Source organism: Schistocerca nitens, chromosome 6, assembly GCF_023898315.1.
Source record: "Schistocerca nitens isolate TAMUIC-IGC-003100 chromosome 6, iqSchNite1.1, whole genome shotgun sequence".
In the NCBI taxonomy this organism is placed as follows: Eukaryota; Metazoa; Arthropoda; class Insecta; order Orthoptera; family Acrididae; genus Schistocerca; species Schistocerca nitens.
In genome coordinates, this window is record NC_064619.1 from 345,940,126 (window position 1) to 345,963,528 (window position 23,403).

A 23,403-nucleotide genomic window follows, 5' to 3' on the forward strand; every position below is an offset into this window, starting at 1 on the left:
TCTATTTGGATTTAAATCATTTTCCAGTTGGCTAGCAGTGTCATTACCATTGTGGGCGGGCATAGGGTTCAAGCGCCGTCCCCGACCATGACGGCGCTTGTCCGAGGCTTCTTTAGTTCTGTCCTGAACCAAGTAATCACACTAAAAGGGGGGTTAGCCCTATTAGTGGTTTGTTCTTTTCGTCGCCTTTTACGACTGGCAGAACATACCGGAGGCCTATTCTTTTCCCGGGCCTCCACGGGGTTTATTATTATTATTATTATTATTATTATTATTATTATTAAGTACTGCTCCATTTGCGCCTACGTCGTAGCTATCGGTTGATTACTTAGCACCGCTGAAAACAGGAACGTCGCCCATTCGTCCTCCATTAAAGAAAATAAAGAGCAGTCAAACAGAACAAACTAGAATGCCAGAATTCCGTATGGTCCAATTATCAGGGAATTTTTTTATCAATATTTGCATTAAACACAGAGTAAACTGGGCGGTCGTGTTCAAATCTCATACACTGTCATTTATCCAGTGGTGTCTCTTCTAAAACTACGGAAACAATATTTGCAATATACCGGAACCAAACTCAACATATTCCCCCCCCTCCCCCCCCCAAACGGATCTAGGCCAAATGCATGACTTAAAAATGGCGGGAAAATAAACCTGCCCCTTCCTCATCCCTTCTGTAACTGATTCGATTGTGTTTGTCAAGTCATTTGTGCTCTATAAATAGTAGTGACAGTATCATGAACCTTCAGCAACGGAGTTACTCTACTTAAAAATGGCAGGAATTATCATCTTAATTTATGATCCAAAATTACATAAGACTGTGAAATCTGCGTGTAACTTAAAAAAATTAAGGGATATTCGAAGGGGCACATTGTCCTCTTCGATGAATCACAATTTCCTGACATTAAGGCATTTTCTGCAAGCACTCCTACGTATGGCGACCTCTTATTGCAATTCAACCTTTAAGCTATTTTGTTACCTTTATTGGCCAATTACCCCGTGCCCCTGTATTCCAAACACACTTTCCAAGATCGTAATCCAAAGACGAGCGTTAATACGAGACTTTAAATCTTTAACAATTACCACAGTGCATTATTTAAACAAATGAGCTATTGCTACATATCAAGTAGACATTACACAGTAAGAAACTTGTCCCTTCCTTATTAATACGGACATCGTTGTGTGTTACAAAACTTTGTAATGTTTTACAGTCCCACAACACTGTGGGCAATAAGCTGCCGGGAAAGTCAGCATCTGTGAAATATCTAGGATTACCCATCCGGACCTACCTAAATTAGAATTATTTATCACCTGTATGAAACGTCTCGATTTTCACCTTCGTTTTTTGTGTATCATTCATGGGTGCCTGCTACACCATACATAAGTCCTTTGGAATCATGAAGTAATTTATAAATGCATCTAGAAAAGTTGTTACTTTTGCGTATTACTCGAGTGTTTGCTTAAGAATTAAAGCATAGCAGTTGACGAGGAATTACGAAAAAGGGCACTCAAAATGATTGGTAAATAATACCATGCAATTTTAGGCGTAGGCTACCACTACTTACACAGATCCGTGTGAATCTCTTTCTCCCTGCAATCTGGGAACGACCTGTTCCCAATTCGCCCAGAATTGTCTGTAGTGAAAGTGTTCCGCAACGGTCCACCCTATCTAAGTCCCCATTACATGAAAGATGGAAAAAGCAACACAGTGACTCACAGTATTACCCTGTAGGAACCACCATGAGGACGCATCTTTCGTAATTACTTGTGATACATTATTAGTGGCTTTGTCGTTGGACGCCTCAATAGATACGGCAATCATGGTTTACTACAGTACATGTAAACACAATACATAAATAATCGCCGGCCGCGGTGGTCTCGCGGTTCTAGGTGCGCAGCCCGGAACCGCGCGACTGCTACGGTCGCAGGTTCGAATCCTGCCTCGGGCATGGATGTGTGTGATGTCCTTAGGTTAGTTAGGTTTAACTAGTTCTAAGTTCTAGGGGACTGATGACCTAAGATGTTAAGTCCCATAGTGCTCAGAGCCATTTGAACCATAAATAATCATTCCATCATAGTTGTTAGTGATTCACCGCTGACAAGCCGAAATCATAGGTTTAGTTCGTAGTTCTGTAATGAGTTTCACTACAGGAAAATAACGAATAGTGCACTGTTGGACGTTTGCCCACTTGTGATCTAATAATTTTATGAACCACTCATTACTGGAAATATTCTCAGATATGAGAAAGACATGAAACAAAACAAATGCATTAATGCACATAATATAGACCAGATTTTCTCTCTGCGATCTGTGAGTTGCAGGCTGCTGCCTCTCAGGAAAGCTGCTTCCGATAACATTCCGCCCACATATCTACATTAGCGTTCTGCCGAACTCATTTCAGGTGTGTGGGATGCGACTGGGCGGTGTGGCCAAAGGCCAAGTTACAGCTTTAGGGGCCTTTGGAACATTGTTATCTTGGCTGATGACCGTCTCAGATGCACATTATGGAGCGACAAGGAGCAGTGGATAATGAAAGATATTTTTTGTTTCTTTTAAATGAAATGCATAACTCTACCGTTCCTATCCAGTGCCAATGGTGGCAGTAGCAGCACAAATAAGAAAAAATGCTTATACTGCAATTTAGCGATATCTTGAGCCTGTCTAACGCTAAATATCTCTCTGTAGGAATGCCTCTACTCGAATTTCCCGCTGATAGTTAAGTCTAAACTAATTATACAGCGTCTGACTCTTCTAAGGCAACACGTTAGTAACGTCATAGTTTTCAACCCACTATGAAGTCATTTTTATGTCGGTGGTGGTGCTAGTGGTGGTTAGCAGCGCAGTGTAGATGTGTTGTCATTTACAGCGTTAACTTAACGATGTGCGTGTGGAGGTGTGCGTGTGCGTGTGCGTGTGCGTGTGCGTACTTGCTGCAGGTTTGCCTTCAAAATGACAAGGTGGTCACCCGGCTGCATTTCCACACGTTATTTGAAGTTCAGGTTATTGCTCCACTAAGAATAGACCACCACCAGTGACATATGCACTCGACCAACCTTCATCATGGTCCGCTTCAAATTAGGGATTTGTAAACTTTTCCCTGACTGTGTGCTCAGATATGCCACTTTCCATAGAAAACATACTTCTGTTAGGTATGAATGTGATGAACAGTTATACCCACTCGGCCCAACTATTACGATAATTTTAGTATGTATATTTAGTACTTCCCCCAATTCAGGTACAGGAACGAGTCAGTTCTTGTGATCCCAAGGGATCTCTCTTCTCTCCCCCCCCCCCCCACACACACACACACGCACCCAATTTCGTCTTACTTTCTGGCCTCGCCGAAAGGGTATCCATACGCCAATCTTCTATAATCTAGGTGGTCCGAGAAGCCACTTTATCCCTGCCCACCTCAGAGACCCTGCTGCTCGCTCTGCTGTTCCCCTCTCGCTTTTCGAGACGATGCCAAACGGCTACCTCGCAGTCACTTGTATTCTGTTGCTCTCGTGTCTTCAAATTAGCATAAAAATCAAACCATAATTCATTTATAAGCGGACTGTATCTTTTAATAGAAAATTTTCTACGCCTTGCGTTCCAACCTGTTACATCGTACGTTACTTTTTGCGTTAACTTATGTTGTTCCATAATATTCGGAAATGAGCATGAGCAGAGAAATGGAATGGGATCATGATGAGCTAGCGTCTGTTGCTTTTATGCAAGCGTGTGAGAAACAACGAAATACACAAACTGAGAAAGTTCAGATGCACTCATTCTAAAACTTTTACGAGTTCATCCTGACTAACGCATTGCGAGTAAAGGCACTAAAACTTTCAGCTCATCCTACAGTGATCTTTCTTCCAACTTATATTCCCCATTTATACTTGACTTGCACTGGGTAATTCCTATAAAAATGCAGCTATTCACGGAGGTCAAGTGTCGGTTATAATCATCGTACGACAGCGAAAGTTATCGCAGCCCACACTGTGAATAGATGCAATTTAATCATAACTACCCTGTTCAGCTACTCCCATAGGATACCACTTGGGTACTCCTCAATCTAGCTCCTCTAGACTCACTTCAACACTTACATCTTTCGGCTGGTTACCCGTAGGCAGGGGACATCGCTTATTTCTTTCATTGGTAGAAGCCTCTGAACAGTACCGTAACAATGGCAACATCACCTTTGCCCCTCCTCCATTCTTTCCTCCTTCCGACGTAACACTACTTCTATGTTAAATTCTCGTTCGCAGCTCGTGGTCGTGCGGTAGCGTTCTCGCTTCCCGCGCCCGGGTTCAATTCCCCGCGGGGTCGGGGATTTTCTCTGCCTCGTGATGACTGGGTGTTGTGTGATGTCCTTAGGTTAGTTAGGTTTAAGTAGTTCTAAGTTCTAGGGGACTGATGACCATAGCTGTTAAGTCCCATAGTGCTCAGAGCCATTTGAACCATTTGTTAAATTCTCATCGCAGCTTGCCTGTTCATTCGTTTTTTGATATTTGGACTTAATGTAGAAAAAGTAAACATTTCCATCATTCTTTCTTGTGGCAAAATTCAAAAGAACAACACGACTTTCCAAACACGTGTCGCTTGCAACAATAACGCGAGTCCATTTTCACTGTTACATTATTACTGGTCAGCGTAAAGCCAAAACAAACAAAAGTAACTCAAAATACACCCCTTACACATGTATTGGTTCCCTTGACAAATGAGAGTGGCTCCGTCTCGTAAGCAAAAACAAGAATAACGTGTCCATACAGGGGATTGGTACGTCTTTCGAACTGTTGCTCTACACTGTCCAATTAGAATCTCCAATTATTTCCGTTTATAAATCTCAGCTTCTTTCTCGTTTTAGTGCCATTCAATCCTTTCTCCTCCTCCATACTCAAACCGTCCTTTTCTTTTGCCCTTATTTTTCGTCCATTTCAAGAGTGCGCTCGAACTAAAAGGCGCCAAGGGCATGTATCCAAACTGTCATACCTTAGTTCCGTCACAGGTTGTAAAATTTAAGTTACTAAACGGCTATCCTGGTTCATAATTCACGTGCACAATGCCAATTGCAGGGTGTTTATCCACGACTCCCACGGACAACGGAAATGATTTTAAATAGACCACATACCTATTAACCGAATTTAAAAATGTGAACTGTTGTCATAATCTGTTCATAAAGAGGTTCAATCTTACATTAAAGATGTAAACAGTAAAGCAAGTATTAAAGTTTGAAACTGTGTATGTACTCTTCAGACAGAAACAAAAAAATACAGCGCACCACAAAGGAATTAAACGAATGGGATGGATGTCTGTAGATGAGACGTACATGTACAGAAAACCAAATTATTACAGTTTCAGAGAAACTGGATGATTTATTCAAGAAAAAGAGCTTCACAAATTGAGCAAGTCAATAACGCGTTGGCCTACCTCTGGCCCTTATGTAAGCAGTTGTTCGGCTTGGTATTGATTGACAAGTTGTCGGATGCCCTACTGACGGATAGCGTACCAGATTCTCTCCAGTTGGCGCTTTAGGTCGTAAAATCCCGAGCTGGCTGGAGAGACCTGCCCACTATTCTACAAACGTTCGCACTGTGGAGAGATCTGGCAACGTTGCTGGCCAAGATAGGGTTTGGCAAGCATGAAGACAAGCAGTAGAAACTCTCACCATGTGCGGGCGGGCATTATCTTGCTGAAATATAAACCCAGGATGGGTTGCCATGAAGGGCAACAAAATGGGGCGTAGACTATCGTCGATTACCGCTGTGCTGAAAGGATAAAGAGGATGACTACCAAAGAAGTCTTGCTATGAAAAGAAATGGCACCCCAGATAATCCCTCACGGCTGTCGGCCCGTAAGGTGGGTGACAGACAGGCCCCCCGCGGCGTCTCCAGACGCGCCTTCCCTGGTCAACAGGGTCTGGAATCTCATTAACTGGAATAGAATCGTCATCAGCGATGAGTCCCGTTTCGAACTGGGCACAGGCGACCAGCGAAGTCATGTCGGGAGGCGCCCCAGACAGTGGTGAGATACCAACCTGCCAGTCGCCTGCCATATGGCCCGAAAACCAGGAATAATGATCTGGGAGTCATTTGTTTTCATAGCAGGACACCACTGGAAGTCATATGCGGCTCCCTTACGGCACAGCGGTACGTCGAGGATATTTTACGTCCCGTGTTGTTCCCATTCATCGCAAGCCATCCTGGGCTTATATTTCAGCAAGATAATGCCCGCACGCACATTGTGACAGTTTCTACGGCTTGCCTTTGTGCTTGTCAGAACCTACCTTGGGCAGCAAGGTCGCCGGATCTCTTCTCTACTGAGACGTTAGGAGGATTGTGAGCAGCGTGCTCCAACCATTTGGGGACTTTGACAATGTAAGTCTTCAGTTGAACAGAATTTGGCACGATATACATCAGGACAGTATCGAACAACTCTATCAAAGCCAAACCGAATACTGCTTGTATAACGGCCAGAGGTGGACCAACGCCTTATTGACTTGCCCAATCTGTGAAGCTCTTTCTAAAACTGTAACCATTCGTTTGTCTGTACGTCACATCTGTCGATTTTCGTCCCATTCGGATAATTCCCGCGAGGTGCGTCGTTTCCTAATTTTTTTTTTTTGTCTTAGTGTGTTTATTTTCATGGCATAACGCATAATGCGCAAATACTACATTCATCGAGTATTTGAGAATGGAGTATTTAGTGACTTTCGACAAACTTTACACACAATTTCAAAGCTTTAAGAAACTTTCTCTTGCTGACATGCACCGCAAAAAGATGAAAGGAAAAAAGTTTATCGCTTACTGTATTTCCACTGTCCATGCATGCAGCAGAACTGCGGCATCAGGTATGACTTTCTTTTATGTCAGTATTAACTCTGTTCACAACATATTTGTGGATATAATATCCATATGTCCCACTATATGTACCGCAAAAATTATATCACCGTACGACACGTAGTCCAGGAGATATCTAAAAAACATAGGTAGGCGTGAAAAACTAGCTTTTGCTTAAAGCGAAGCGCGAATTACCTGAACTAAAGTCATTAGGTGTTTCACAATGAGAGCACTTCGCGACTTCCAGAAAGCTGCAAACGTAATTTGAAACCTTCTCTAAACTTTTTCTCACTTACATGCTTAACGTTAAACATGCAACACATTAACTCACTCGCAATCAGAAGCCGTTTCGCACATGGAATGTCGATTCTTTACAAAATCGTTGGTTTACTCTATACTAATAATTCTGCTCTTTCATCTTCTCGCGGTCGAAGACACCGATTACGCCGAGTGGCCCTCCAAAGTGGGAGTTTCTGTCGTAACAATGATGGGCTAGTTCTAGGCGCCCGTTAGCCTTCAGGCCCACCGCGAGTACAAGCCTAAGGAAGAGGAATGTCACAGCTCTTTAGTCTCCACTCCGAGAGAAGAGTCCGTCAGTTTTTGCGGTGTTGTGATTCAGCGCGCGTTATCGACGAGGGGATCGGTCCTGGGCGCAGCTGCAGCGTTAGCTGCTCTGCCTGCCTCCTCGGCTGCTGCACAGTGTCTGCCCGCCGTGTTGTGCGCGGTTGCATAAATCACGGCTACCGCGCGGTCCGCCTATTATAGGCTGCGTTTGTAAATTACGCCCCAAACTCTATCCCCGTGTATGCATCCCGCCGTCAGCCGAGTAACTGCGCTTAATTATAGTTACCAACAGACGTGAGCACAGCTCTGTGCGAAGTTACGTATTACTTACGACCGGGAGAAATGATATTGTGCGTCCAAATCAGTGGGCGGCGAGCAGAGTAATTAATTTTAATCCTATAAACACAGCGCTTTAAATTCAGACTTAACATACAGCAGGTTACTCCAAGGTACAATTAAACCTTTCGTCTGTGAGGAGTGCCCAGTAGTTTCGCTTCTTACTGCTGGGACTAACAGCAGCTTAGTGAGGAAGGGAAGAGTGTCAGGCAAATCTTCCTTAAAGCACTGAAGGGCGTGCCAGTGAGCGACTTTGGACGGAACCGTACATAACGTGAAACGTCAGCTGCAGACAGTGGTGCTCAGGAAAAAAGAGAGGGCGGTCTGTTGTAGTAATTAAGACCCTGGAAGATACTGAATTTGGGCGAAAAGGTTCAATAATTTTACGCTGTGTCTTCTCGAACCATTAGACATGTGTCGTAAGTCAAGGTATCGACGCTGAACTGGAGCTATTGTCTTGGATCTTGTAAGCCCATAATCTGATTTACTGATCATACGGACTCAAAATAGGCATTAAACTCTTATGATGACTAATCTGAACTGAATGTATGTCACGTTTTCTTTGGTATTAAAAGCTTCTGAGGTACACAGAGGTGCCAGTTTGTTGATTCATGTTATTACTTAACAGATAACGGGTTTTGTGCAACTAAAACTACTTATTCCAACGCTTCATTTTTTCACTTCACTGTTTAGCTCAACAGTAATTTTTATTATTCGGAATGTCAAATCTGTACATATTTCTCCTTTCATTCTGGGGCATGTCAAATTCTATAAAATGTTTCATACATGTTTGTACTATGTGTTTACTGAAGTCCCGTAACGGATTGCACTACTTATGCTCATACGCTTGTCTTTAGAAACGTATTACTTTCCTTTTACTTCTTAGATATTATACTCCCTTGTTGTGCGGGCATCAATCTTTGACATCACTTAGTTAAACACTCCGTCAAACAGGCGACCTATATCTTATTACATGGTCACATACTATGTACGTGACCATTCTGGACAGCTGATCTCATTGTTCAAAGCGCTCGATAATGCCCTGATAAAAATCGATGCGTTATCCCACGCAAGAACTGTCCGGAAAAGCGCACACACACGAAACAGTTGAACCTACTTAGCAAAGAGTCTATTATCATCAGATATTGTGCCTTATAGGCTACAACAATTATTATTCGTAAGGAAAGAATAGCATCCAGATTTTATGTCATTTTATTCCACTGTGTGTTCAGTTCTTGCTTTCGGATAAGGTCTACCACCTTGAGGCTCAATCGATACACTACAGAAATCCTGAACTTTGAGTTATCCAGAAGATTAAAATTAATGAAGAGAACAATCCCCTAACAAAACTTTGGTTTTTGAGGCGAACACGATCTTTTCGTTAGAAAGTGATGTGAAAGAGTCACATTCTATTTAGAAAGTAATGTTGAATTGTCACAAGGCTAATCATAACGAGAGAAACTGTTTCTTCGGCGGACCAGAAGAATAAACAGTGATGAAGTTCAGAACAAGGACATCGTACTGATCACAAACGACGATCGACGCCGAGCATCATACTGACTTATCTTTATCCTGGGCTTACAGTGAACTTAGTCGAAACATCTGCGGGACCTAGACGTCTGCCTTTCGTAGGCTGTGCTCATTCCATTGAATCACTCGAACACAGTTCACCACATCTCAAAGTTCCAATTTATTAGTCGTTCCTCCACTTGGATCACTATCAAATACCTTCTGCCTTCGCTTCGTAAAACACTGAAACGGCACTTTCTAATTTAACTTGTGAAAATGATACGCAGTCGAGTTATCCCAAAGCTATAAGTTGTAGCCTCTAAGCCTGTTGGCAAATAAGAACAATCAAAAGAACATTTGCCACGGGGAACAATGTCGAAGGTTGTATACGTGACACATTATTCGCAATTTGAGTGATAAGCAAATAAATAAACAAGGCTTAAACAGCAGTACTACGAATGCAGTGACAGTGATAAACCACAATCCAATACGAATATTAGACTCTCTCCACCTGCAGAACAGACGAAATAGCATGTACAACGAGACTGCGAAGAGTGGTTGATAGGCTTAGAAATACATAAAAAAAAACTTGCACTGTCTAAGTTACTATGCCCCCCTGCGGGTCCGGGGATTAGAATAGGCCCGACGTATTCCTGCCTGTCGTAAGAGGCGACTAAAAGGAGTCCCTCCCCCTCAAGGGGGTAGTTAGCGCCTGCGTCCGGAGACGGACGGTTCCACGACTATTTGCGGTCATTTTGCTTTTTCCCTTCTCGTTTCTTCTTTCCTTTGGTTGGTTCCTTTCTTTGCTCTTCTCCACCTCACTGTCTTCCTTACACTTTCCCCTGCAAAATCTCCTTGCCCTCTCATTGCCTTCTTCTCCTTGCCTTCTCCTTGCCTTCTTCTCATTGCCTTCTTCTCATTGCCTTCTTCTCATTGCCTTCTTCTCCTTGCCTTCTCATTGCCTTCTCCTTGCCTTCTCCTTGCCTTCTCATTGCCTTCTTCTCCTTGCCTTCTCTGGCTCCGCCTCGGCGTTTGAGACAGTCTGTCCTCTCTCTCTCTCTCTCTCTCTCTCTCTCTCTCTCTCTCTCTCCTTTTTCCTCTTCTTCCTTCCTCCCTGTGCGCGCCTGAAGGCCAACCCACGCGTTCGCACGCGTAGCCGGTGACGGGGTAACGCGTAATTCCCCGCCCTGGGTAGACATGATGTAAGGCACGCGCGTACCCCCTGGTAAAGGCCAGGCCCGGGGAGGGGTGATTGCCTGAGCTGATACCTTCTGACCATGCCGATTGGTCCCTCCGTCTGTTTCTCGGGAGGTGCGACCTGAGGTGTAAACATTCACCTAAGGCGGGAGTGCCCTCTGAGAGGGTCCCCACAAGGAAGGAGCGCGCCATCGGAGACGCTGGCAATCATGGGGGATTCCTCCGCAATGGATTCCACTCCATCTCTCTCGACTTCTGCCCAAAAACGGAAACGTGACCAGCCACCAGTGACAAAAGTACTACCGCCTGCCCCACAGTTCCTCGTCGTTTCTCGATCTGAGGACGGAAAGGATTTTTCGTCTGTCAACCCTTTCGTTATCCAGAAGGGCGTAGATGCCATAGCCGGATCTGTTAAATCTTGTACCAGGTTGCGTAACGGTACCTTATTACTCTAAACTGAGAGTGCCTTTCAGGCACAAAAACTGCTTCGGGCCACACTCCTGTACACGTTCCCTGTCCGGGTGGAGGCTCACCGAACTTTGAATTCGTCTCGTGGTGTGGTCTATACTAGATACCTCGACGGCTTGACTGACGAGGAGATTCAATCTTTCCTCGCTGAGCAGGGCGTGACGGCTGTCCATAGGGTCATGAAAAAGGTCAACAATGACCTTGTACCGACCCGGACACTTTTCTTGACCTCTGATAGTGTTACGCTGCCATCGCGCATCAAGGCGGGCTACGAGGTTATTTCTGTTCGCCCCTACGTCCCGACACCTACGCGCTGCTACCAGTGTCAGCGTTTCAATCACACTCGACAGTCTTGTTCCAATGCGGCTAAATGTGTCACTTGTAGCAGGGATGCCCATGAGGGTGACTGTCCACCTCCGTCTCCTCGTTGTGTGAACTGTCAGGGTGACCATGCCGCATCCTCCCGCGACTGTCCTGTCTATAAGGAAGAACGCTGTATCCAAGAAATTCGGGTCAAAGAGAAAGTGTCTACCTCGGCTGCTCGCAAGCTATTGGCTAGTAGGAAGCCCACGCTGCTCCCAGCGGGGAAATACAGCACTGTCCTCGCCTCTCCTCGGACTACCAAGGAGGTGGCAACCCAGACATGCGATCTGACCTTCAGCACCACGGTCGTCCGTTCGGCCAGTGCTAAGATCGCGCGGTCGACGTCTCCTCTTCCTCCCATCACCCCACAGACACCAGCCCCTTCATCAGCTTCTGCTAAGACGAAGACCCAGAAGTCAGATGCACGGGCCTTCAAGAAGGAACCGTCCCGTGCAGACTTCCTACGTACCTCGACCTCCCAGCCTTCGACCGGTACTTCCACCAAACGACCTTCCAAGAAGGCAAATAGGAAGCACAGTTCTCCTTCTCCGCCACGGCGCATTTCTCCTCCTGCGCCACCCAGCGGTTGCCGCCCCAGGCCGTCATCCGTTTCGCCTGGCCGCACCGCTGGTAGCCGAACATCTGACCGTTCACCGGCGGAGGAAGCTCCCCCTCCCGGCCATCTTTCCAAGATGGCCGATGAACCTATAGACCCAATGGACGATGACTGTCCGCCTACTGACAGCGGCGGCAGTGCTCGCTCGAAGCCAGGCCCTCAGCGGCCTTCGAGGTGACCCCTTCTTTCATCTTCCTTTTTCTTTTCTTACGATGGCACTTATTCACTGGAATATTCGCAGCATTCGCTCCAACCGAGAGGACTTGAAGTTGCTGCTCCGCTTGCACCGTCCGCTCGTCGTCGCCCTCCAGGAAACGAAGCTACGCCCTTGCGATCAAATTGCCTTGGCACACTACACCTCTGTGCGTTTTGACCTACCCCCTGTGATAGGTATCCCAGCTCATGGAGGGGTTATGTTGCTGGTCCGGGATGATATTTACTACGATCCCATCACGTTGCACACCGGCCTGCAGGCAGTTGCCATCCGCATTACTCTCCCCACTTTTACATTTTCCATTTGTACCGTTTACACTCCATCGTCGTCTGCCGTTACCAGGGCAGACATGATGCAACTTATTGCTCAGCTACCTGCACCATTTTTGTTAACTGGAGACTTCAATGCCCACCATCCCCTTTGGGGCTCTCCAGCGTCCTGCCCGAGGGGCTCCCTGTTAGCAGACCTTTTCAACCGGCTCAATCTTGTCTGCCTCAATACTGGCGCCCCTACTTTTCTTTCGGACACATCTCACACCTATTCCCATTTAGACCTCTCTATGTGTACTCCCCAACTTGCACGCCGGTTCGAGTGGTATGCACTTTCTGATAAATATTCGAGCGACCACTTCCCGTGTGTTATCCATCTCCTGCAGCATACCCCCTCTCCGTGCTCATCTAGTTGGAACATCTCCAAAGCAGACTGGGGGCTCTTCTCTTCCAAGGCGACCTTTCAGGATCAAACATTCACAAGCTGCGATAGTCAGGTCGCACACCTCACGGAAGTCATTCTCACTGCTGCTGAATATTCCATCCCTCACCCTACTTCTTCTCCACGTCGCGTACCGGTCCCCTGGTGGACCGCGGCATGTAGAGACGCTTTACGTGCTCGTCGACGTGCTTTACGCACCTTTAAACGCCAGCCTACAGTGGCGAATTGTATCAATTATAAGCGATTACGTGCACAGTGTCGTCGTATTATTAAAGAAAGCAAGAAAGCCAGCTGGGCTGCTTTCACAAGCACCTTCAACAGTTTTACTCCTTCTTCTGTTGTCTGGGGTAGCCTGCGCCGGCTATCTGGCACTAAGGTTCACTCACCAGTTTCTGGCTTGACGGTCGCAAATGACGTCCTTGTGGCCCCTGAGGCTGTCTCCAATGCCTTCGGCCGCTTTTTCGCAGAGGTTTCGAGCTCCGCTCATTACCACCCTGCCTTCCTCCCCCGCAAACAGGCAGAGGAGGCTAGGCCACCTAACTTCCGCTCCTCGAATCGTGAAAGTTATAATGCCCCATTCACCATGCGGGAACTCGAAAACGCACTTGGCCGATCACGGTCCTCCGCTCCAGGGCCTGATTCTATTCATATTCAGATGCTGAAGAACCTATCTCCTGCGGGTAAAGATTTTCTTCTTCGTACTTACAATCGCATCTGGATTGAGGGACATGTTCCCGCATGCTGGCGCGAGTCTATTGTTGTCCCGATTCCTAAGCCGGGGAAGGACAAGCACTTGCCTTCCAGTTATCGACCCATCTCGCTTACCAGCTGTGTCTGTAAAGTGATGGAGCGAATGGTTAACTCTCGATTGGTTTGGCTGCTCGAGTCTCGACGCCTACTTACCAATGTACAATGTGGATTTCGTAGGCGCCGCTCTGCTGTTGACCATCTGGTTACCTTGTCGACCTTCATTATGAATAACTTCTTGCGGAAGCGCCCGACCGCGGCTGTGTTCTTTGATTTGGAGAAGGCTTACGACACCTGTTGGAGGGCGGGCATTCTCCGCACCATGCATACATGGGGCCTTCGCGGTCGCCTCCCCCTTTTTATTCGTTCCTTTTTAATGGATCGACAGTTCAGGGTACGTGTGGGTTCTGTCCTGTCAGACACCTTTCGCCAGGAGAATGGGGTGCCACAGGGCTCAGTTTTGAGCGTCGCTCTCTTCGCCATAGCGATCAATCCAATAATGGATTGCTTCCCAGCTGATGTATCAGTTTCCCTTTTCGTGGACGATTTTACCATCTATTGCAGCGCGCAGCGTACGTGTCTCCTGGAGCGCTGTCTTCAGCGTTCTCTTGACCGTCTTTACTCCTGGAGTGTCGCCAATGGCTTCCGTTTTTCTGCCGAGAAGACGGTCTGTATTAACTTCTGGCGCTACAAAGTGTTTCTCCCACCGTCCTTAAGACTCGGTCCTGTTGCTCTCCCATTCGTGGAGACAACAAAATTTTTAGGTCTTACATTTGACAGGAAACTTAGTTGGTCTCCACATGTGTCATATTTGGCTGCCCGTTGTACCCGTTCTCTAAATGTCCTCCGTGTTCTCAGTGGTATGTCGTGGGGAGCGGATCGAACCGTCCTACTTTGCCTATATCGGTCGATCGTCCGCTCCAAGCTGGATTATGGGAGCTTCGTATACTCCTCTGCACGGCCATCCATCTTACGCCGCCTCAACTCCATACAACATCGGGGTTTACGACTTGCGATCGGAGCGTTTTATACTAGTCCCGTCGAGAGTCTTCATGCTGACGCTGGTGAGTTGCCACTCACCTACCGGCGCGATATACTGCTTTGTCGGTATGCCTGTCGGCTACTGGCAATGCCCGACCACCCGTCTTATCGTTCCTTTTTTGATGACTCTCTCGACAGTCGATACGGGTTGTATGTCTCTGCCCTGCTACCCCCTGGAGTTCGCTTTCGTCGCCTCCTTCAACACCTTAATTTTTCACTCCCTGCAACCTTTCGAGTGGGCGAGAGCCACACGCCACCTTGGCTCCAGGCTCAGGTTCGCGTCCACCTTGACCTCTGCTCGCTCCCGAAGGAGGTTACCCCCGGTTCGGTCTACCACTCCCGTTTTGTCGAACTTCGTTCGAAGTTCATTAATATGACCTTCATTTATACAGATGGCTCTAAGACCACTGACGGGGTCGGGTGTTCTTTTATTGTCGGGGCACAAAGTTTCAAATACCGGCTCCATGGCCATTGTTCGGTCTTCACAGCTGAGCTCTTTGCCCTCTACCAGGCTGTTCTTTACATCTGCCGCCACCGACATTCTGAATATATCATCTGCTCCGATTCCCTGAGCGCTATCCAGAGCCTCAGTGATCCGTACCCGGTTCACCCTTTCGTGCACCGGATCCAACGCTCTCTTCAGCAGCTGGTGGACGTCGGTTCTCCGGTTAGCTTTATGTGGGTTCCTGGCCATGTCGGTATCCCCGGGAACGAAGCTGCAGATGCCGCGGCCAAGGCTGCGGTCCTCCAGCCTCGGACAGCTTCTTGTTGTGTCCCTTCGTCAGATTGTAGCAGGGTAATTTGTCGGCGCATTTTATCGTTGTGGCATGCCGATTGGGCTGCACTTACAGACAACAAGCTTCGGGCCTTAAAACCTCTTCCCGTGGCTTGGACGTCCTCCTCACGCCCTTCTCGGCGGGAGGAGGTAGTTTTGGCCCGGTTACGAATTGGACACTGCCGGTTCAGCCATCGCCATCTGCTGACGGCTGCGCCGGCGCCGTTCTGCCCATGTGGGCAATTGCTGACGGTCCACCACATTTTAACGTCCTGTCCGGATTTTAACACCCTGCGTCTTGATCTTGGCCTGCCCTGTACTGTAGAAGCCATTTTAGCGGATGACCCACGAGCAGCTGCTCGCGTTCTTCATTTTATCAATTTGACAACCCTCTCAAAGGACGTTTGATTATGCTGTTTTCTTTTTTAATCCTATGCCTGTCAGTCTCTTTTATCGTGTTTTCCGTTTCGTTGCTGTTTTAAACTTGTGACTCGCGGTGCATTCCTAACGTAGTCTGGGCGCTAATGACCGTTGAAGTTGTGCGCCCTAAAACCACAAAAAAAAAAAAATTAAGTTACTATGGCAGCAAATTAATTAGCTTACGTTTGCTGCCACAGTCGTTATGAATTAATTAATAATGCTTTTGCCAGATACTACGAAGCAAACTTTATTAGCATGACTGGGCGTTCGGAGTTAAGCTATTATGAAGAGGAAAATGTGAGTGCCACAGTACAAGTAACTTACACTTGGTGTCCCACAATGGGTGATACTAATTTACGGTTTGTAAACAAAAAGTCATTTTAAGACTGTAGAGCTGTGCACACAGGGGAATCTCACACAGGTTTGTACCATTGATTTTTGCCCCAAAGAGAACTTAACGGGAACGTAATGTGCTGTACGTCAAATGGTGCGTTTGATAATAGTAATACATGTACAGACCGACATGTTTGCATGGTGACAGACGTATGTAAGCCTGATCCTGTTTTCCATTTCTTGGGTTATGACGCATACCTCAAGGAGGACACCGCTCAATGTTTCCGAATATTTAACGAGGACAGTTATTTGCTGGGACGTTCTGTACTCTCGGTGTATTATGTATCCAACACCATCAAATATTCATCCAATCTAAAAATGCCTGAATCAGGCGAAACGTGTCACTGGTAAATCAATAACAATTACATCTCTGCAAGCAAGACTGTTCCTTCACAATACGTTACCGGCTGCTGTACCAGCCCTGCCATGTGTTGGAAAATGTTTTACTGCGTATGGATTTCAAAACAGATGGATGGCTTCTACAACCATACTCTTGATGGTGTATCGACGGAAAAAAGAATTTGATTTGTTCAACAGTATCGAAAGTGAATCATAGGGGGATGGACATCGACGTGTCCGTAAGAAACGGAGGAGACGGAGCAGTATGCAACTACTACACCAATAAAATTAAGATGGCGAGAGCGTCTCTGTCCTGTGGATAGTAAAAGTACTATTCTGTTTACGTTCCACATGGCCAGTTTGGTTAAGAACCCATCCTTGAGGATCTCTCTCATTATGTAATGATTGTCTTTCCAGTGAACGAGATTTTTCTGCACAATGATGTATAGATGACCAGAAGAGTCACTCAAAATTTCAAATCACTTCTTGGACTCGCAAATTCTCTGTACCTTAGCCCTACTGCATACCTGAGAAACCATATCCATCGTCATTTTGGTTATGTGATTTCTCTGCCATAGATTTCCCAGCAGCTCTGGTACGGAATGCGGACGTATAACCATGGAAACTTAATTGTACCAGACGGGTCGCCTCCTAAACATAAGAGTGCCACTGTAATGTGAACGATAGTTACTGATACTGACAGGTTATTATAACAGAGACACTCAAAAGCGTATATGCAAAAAGCTACATTTTAAGCGCACGCAGCTTACATTTTACCAGTCCGTTTTAAATGCTGTATACTAAGAAGTTTTTCCCATAAAAGACTGGAAAATCCATCTTGAGTGCAGATAGGCATGCTTTTCAGGCGGTTTTTCACATTAATTTTGTTCATTTCAGAACTGTTCCTTGAGTTGTGTCTCGCAAGCAGAATATGGACATACCTAGAATACAAAAGCAAAGCAGAAAGTAAGTATCCCAGAAAGATGGCGTACAGAACTTTTGCTTACATTAACGCAATTTGTTGATATATGAACAAATGCTTAAGAGAAACTTGCAGTATATATGGGAAGAGTAATTCGAATTTATAATTTATTTATTAATTTATAATTTATAATTATTAATCGTGTTGTATGTTACAGATACTGTTCCTTCCATTACTTTCGAGTAGCCTGGTGGTAAACATTAATACTTCGGCCATCTGTATTGGAATAACTAGAAAAATTATTAATGAGGAAAAACAACAATTTTATATTGTCATCCATCTTCCGCACATCAATCCTCCCACCTCCGCACCACGTCTTTTGCCCGAAGTAACTGAGGTATTTCACTTCTTTCCAAACGTAAAGAATGGATTATGTTCCTCTAATTGAAAACAGTTTGCCATTTCCTTCGAGAACTTGTTTTCTCACTGAGTAGTTTAACAGCAGTACCACAGTAATGAACAACTGGAAAATAAATGGAAGAGGCAGAACTAAATTATAAATTCGATTTACTCTTCCCATATATACTGCAAGTTTCTCTTAAGCATTTGTTCATATATCAACAAATTGCGTTAATGTAAGCAAAAGTTCTGTACGCCATCTTTCTGGGATACTTACAAACTTTCTGCTTTGCTTTTGTATTCTAGGTATGTCCATATTCTGCTTGCGAGACACAACTGAAGGAACAGTTCTGAAATGAACAAAATTAATGTGAAAAACCGCCTGAAAAGCATGCATATCTGTACAATGAATCGATCTGCGGCATACTTCCTCATCGGTCTGTTTTGCGCGTTCTCCTCAAGGCTTCCGGGCCGGCCAGAGTGGCCGTGCGATTCTAGGCGCTACAGTCTGGAACCGATCGACCGCTACGGTCACAGGTTCGAATCCTGTCTCGGGCATGGATGTGTGTGATGTCCTTAGGTTAGTTAGGTTTAATTAGTTCTAATTAGTTCTAAGTTCTAGGCGACTGATGACCTCAGAAATTAAGTCGCATAGTGCTCAGAGCCAGCCATTTCAAGGCTTCCGGTTTTCACGAAAAATTAAAACTATCACATTAGGGCTCAGTAATTTGAATAAAGTTTCCCACCTGTTAACAGCGGAAAGACATTTTGTATCCCTAATGAAGAAAAATCAAACAGCTTCCAGTCGGTACTTCGCACTTACCTCAAAGAAGCCGTTTGTCTGAAGACTGTCCAAATACAAAGCATTCTGCTCGTGGCAAGGCTGCACACGGCCCCGTTTCAACAAACCAGATTTATGTCTACAAACAAGCGCATGACGCTGGTTATTCCAAACAAAAACACCACAGACAGGAGGCCTTTGTTCTTCTTGTTTGGAGTAATGCTAACACCGCCTGAGAGAACGTGTAAACTGTTTCTCATGACATGTTTCTGGCCTGCGTTTTGTGAGCACAATTCTGCCGACATAAGCAAGCTTGGCTTTTCGTTAATGCAATTCTGTAATACATTATATTATACAATTATTGTATTAGATGTTAATGTATTTTGCATGAAAGACTGATTCTATCTTCATGAAAGAGATGGAGTATATTTTATATTTCTTTCACATGTTTCACTTCCTAGTTCGGTAAGTTTACTTCGGTCTAATGAGATCTCGAAGATGAGAGGTGTTTGTATATTAGCAAGTAAATTCCCTCAGAAACAGTAACAATTTCTATCTTCGATATACAGTACTAGTGCTCTGCATTTCATTCAATCGAATTATGCGTACAGTCGTTAGTGAGTCGTTGAATTAACTTAAAACATTCTGAGACAAAGGAACCCCTGCAAGTACATCGCCTTAATATTTACCATTTCATCACGCGTTGTTTCCACTGCAAAGCCACAGAAGAACATTACACATCTTCAGCCGCTCCATTTTGTAGCCCTACTCACAGCAAAGCCACAGAAGAACAGTACACATCTTCAGTCGCTCCATTTTGTAGCCCTACTCATTTACAGAGTAAGGACGTCCAAGTACATATTGGAGCGGCTAGCATACTTTCGACAAATATTTCATTTACTGTAAAAATGGATATTCGCCTATATTTTTCAGCGATTTCACATTCCAATAACTGGAAATAATTTTAAAGCGGAAAAAAGAGATTTTGGCAGATTTCTGGAGGAAGCGAAATGGGGACATAGTAATTTTTTCTAGATATCCACTTGACTTTACAATATTTTTTTTTACAAGTTTTACTATGAATCTGGAATACTTCATTAGAGAGATGCGCTTGATTCCCAGAAAATAGCAGTTATACATCTACTACTACTACTACTACTACTACTACTACTACTACACCAATCAACTGAGTCACTTTCGTAACGGCATTTTCCCAGAGTTGACAGGATAATTGAACAAACGACGACGTACCTGTCACCTTCGTGATATAAGAAGAAAGCACGCTTTGATACCGTACAGGCAACATTGTGTTCAGCAAGGAAGTTCACGCCTGTGTCAACTATACCTCACGTTGGCCACAATGGCTGCCATCACGGAATGTTATCCCTCATCGCCACAATCAATGATAAGTAGCCTTCCTCAAGGGCTACTTAAAGAAACGATAGTAACTTATTTTGCTGCAAATTAAAATTCAAATCCACGCTTTAAACTTAGTCTCGTTAACTAAGTTGCCAAAGTACGCTTAAGAGAGGGAATACTGTCGTTAGTTTCAACAGCGTTGAATTTACCGCAAATTTCAATCTTCAGCCCTCTTCCTAAGAGGATAATGAAAAATGAGGTATAAGATGAAATGAAACTACTCTATGTGGTACGACGGAGAAAAGTGCCGCTTTCTTGGCCTAAAAGACTATGAAACTACTTCGTACTAACTATAAAAAGTGAATATGATGAATAACCCGTATAAAATACGTGACTCGAATTTAGATTTGTCATAATACGGATAACTTCATCCCATATAAAAATGTCTGAATGTGTACCTAAATAAGTTGAGAACTAAGCAGACAGAAATAAATGTAAGTATTCCAGGGCCTCAATATGTTTTCGTTTCTACTTGATATATATTTGATGTATTAGTAAGATACTAGTAACTAGAAAATAGTGTTAAAATACTGAAATTACTGGTCGGAATAGCTATTCTTCCAATTAGTGATTCAAATTACCATATATGTATGAATTTGTTGCAGATCGTCGACAAATTATTCCGCCTTATAGACCAAGACGGAGACGGCGTTGTCACCACAGAAAAGGTGATGGAGTTTCTCGCTAATATCACAAACGCCAGGTAAGTCTTTCCAAAACATGACATTTCTAAATACTTTCCGTAGATGATGCAAACGTGCTGATGCCTTTCGAAAATCATATAGTACCACAGTCAGCTGATATGAAGGTTTCACACCTACCAGTTTAAGTTCACGAGAATTTTAAACCACAATACCTTTGTAGATACTTATATATCGTTGAATTCCATTCTACTGAACGTCAAAATCGCAAATTGGGCATTCGAACTTAATACATAAAATTCTGTCGTTGGGCCTTTTTAAAAATATTTTAATTTTATGTACTCAGTTCTGATTATCAGTTTGCTGTTCTGTCGTTATGTACAGATTAAACGGTATCTTACTGTGACTGAAACGACTGATGACTGTTTGTACAATCAAAACACGTAGAATGAAGGTTCATTATAATTTGCGGATACTATCATTTTCTCTTCAGATGTACTTCAACTATCTTGAAATTAGTTTAAGTGGCTGCACTTGATTTCTTTTCCAGGTTCTAAATTTGACTGGAAACGTTTCTAATGTAAGTGAAATGCTAGACCGCAAAGCACCTGCGTGTGAAAAGTCGTGCTATTACAGACAAAGCAGTATCTCTAGCTCGGTACAGTCTATTAATAAAGTGGCATTGAAACAATTTTATCTACATCTACATGAATACACAGCAAATCACATTTAAGTGCCTGGCAGAGGGTTCATCGAACCACCTTCACAATTCTCTATTATTCTAATCTCGTTTAGAGCTCCGAAAGAACTACCACCTATATCTTTCTGTACGAGCTCTGATTTCCCTTATTTTATCGTGGTGATGTTTCTCCCTATGTAGGACGGTGTCAACAAAATTACTTCACAGTAGCCTTTAAAAATATAATTCTGTAGAACATGTTCGTTCATAACAGGCTGAATCTCAGATTGGCGTACAGAACTACCAGATTCGCATATGTTCATCACAGTCAAAGTACAACACTCCGTGTTGCATGCATTCATGGGGAAAAAGTCTTAATTCGAAAATCAGCAAAGAGGACTCGTTATTCAAGAATCCTTGGTATGTCAGGTTCATCAGCAATTGCATTCAGTATATACACTGGGAGATCAAATGTATCCGGACACCCTCCCCAAAACATACGCTTTTAATATTGGTGCATTGTGCTGCCACCTACTGCTAGGTACTCCGTATCAGCGACCTAAGTAATCGCTAGACATTGTGAGAGAGCAGAATGGGACGCTCCGCGGAACTCAGACTTCGAACGTGGTCAGATGATTGGATGTCACTTGTCATGAGTCTGTACGTGAGATTTCCACACTACTAAACATCCCTAGGTCCAGTGTTTCCGATGTGGTGGTGAAGTGGAAACGTGAAGGGACACCTACAGCAGGATACTGTGCAGGGCGACCTCGTCTGTTGACTGACACAGACCACCGGCAGTTGAAGACGGTCGTAATGTGTAGTAGGCAGACATCTATCCAGACCATCACACACGAATTCCAAACTGCATCAGGATAGTGTCGGAAGTTCCATGCGGCTTTTCGCGGATGATGATGTAGTATACAGAGAAGTTGCAGCATTAGAAAATCGCAGCGAAATGCAGGTAGATCTGCAGCGGATAGGCACTTGTTGCAGGGAGTGGCAACTGACCCTTAACATAGACAAATGTAATGTATTGCGAATACACTGAAAGAAGGATCCTTTATTGTATGATTATATGATAGCGGAACAAACACTGGTAGCACTTACTTCTGTAAAATATCTGGGAGTATGCGTGCGGAACGATTTGAAGTGCAATGATTATATAAAATTGTTGGTAAGGCGGGTACCAGGTTGAGATTCATTGGGAGAGTCCTTAGAAAATGTAGTCCATCAACAAAGGAGGTGGCTTACAAAACACTCGTTCGACCTATACTTGATTATTGCTCATCAGTGTGGGATCCGTACCAGGTCGGGTTGACGGAGGAGTAGAGAAGATCCAAAGAAGAGCGGCGCGTTTCGTCACAGGGCTATTTGGTAAGCGTGATAGCGTTACGGATATGTTTGGCAAATTCAAGTGGCAGACTCTGCAAGAGAGGCGCTCTGCATCGCGGTGTAGCTTGCTGTCCAGGTTTCGAGAGGGTGCTTTTCTGGATGAGGTATCGAATATATTGCTTCCCCTACTTATACCTTTCGAGGAGATCACGAATGTAAAATTAGAGAGATTCTAGCGCGCACGGAGGCTTTCCGGCAGTCGTTCTTCCCGCGAACCATTCGAGAGTGGAACAGGAAAGGGAGGTAATGACAGTGGTACGTAAAGTGCCCTCCGCCACACACAGTTGGGTGGCTTGCGGAGTATAAATGTAGATGTAGATCCACTGCAGATTCTATGACAGTTAGGCCGAAGGTGAGAAAACTTGGATTCCATGGTCTAGCGGCTGCTTTAATCCACACATCACGCCGGTAAATGCCAAACGACGACTCGCTTGGTGTAAGGAGAGTAAAAATTGGACGACTGAACAGTGGAAAAACGTTGTGTGGAGTGACGAACCATGGTACACAATGTGGCGATCCGATGGCAGGGTGTGGGTATAGCGAATACCCGGTGAACGTCATCTGCCAGCGTATGTAGTGCCAACAGTAAAATTCGGAGGCGGTGGTGGCATGGTGTGGTCGTGTTTTTCATGGTGGGGGCTTGTACTCCTTG

The 23,403-nt window shown here is 44.7% G+C and overlaps 1 protein-coding gene across 1 annotated transcript in view; it reads left to right on the forward strand.

Moving 5' to 3' along the window:
* The window catches only part of LOC126263357 (NADPH oxidase 5-like), a 425,625-nt gene that overhangs the window by 240,891 nt on the left and 161,331 nt on the right, over positions 1–23,403 (forward strand). Inside the window, exon 5 of the mRNA XM_049960447.1 lies at positions 20,642–20,739. Coding sequence (XP_049816404.1) covers positions 20,642–20,739 — 98 coding nt within the window. The remainder of the gene's footprint in view (positions 1–20,641; positions 20,740–23,403) is intronic.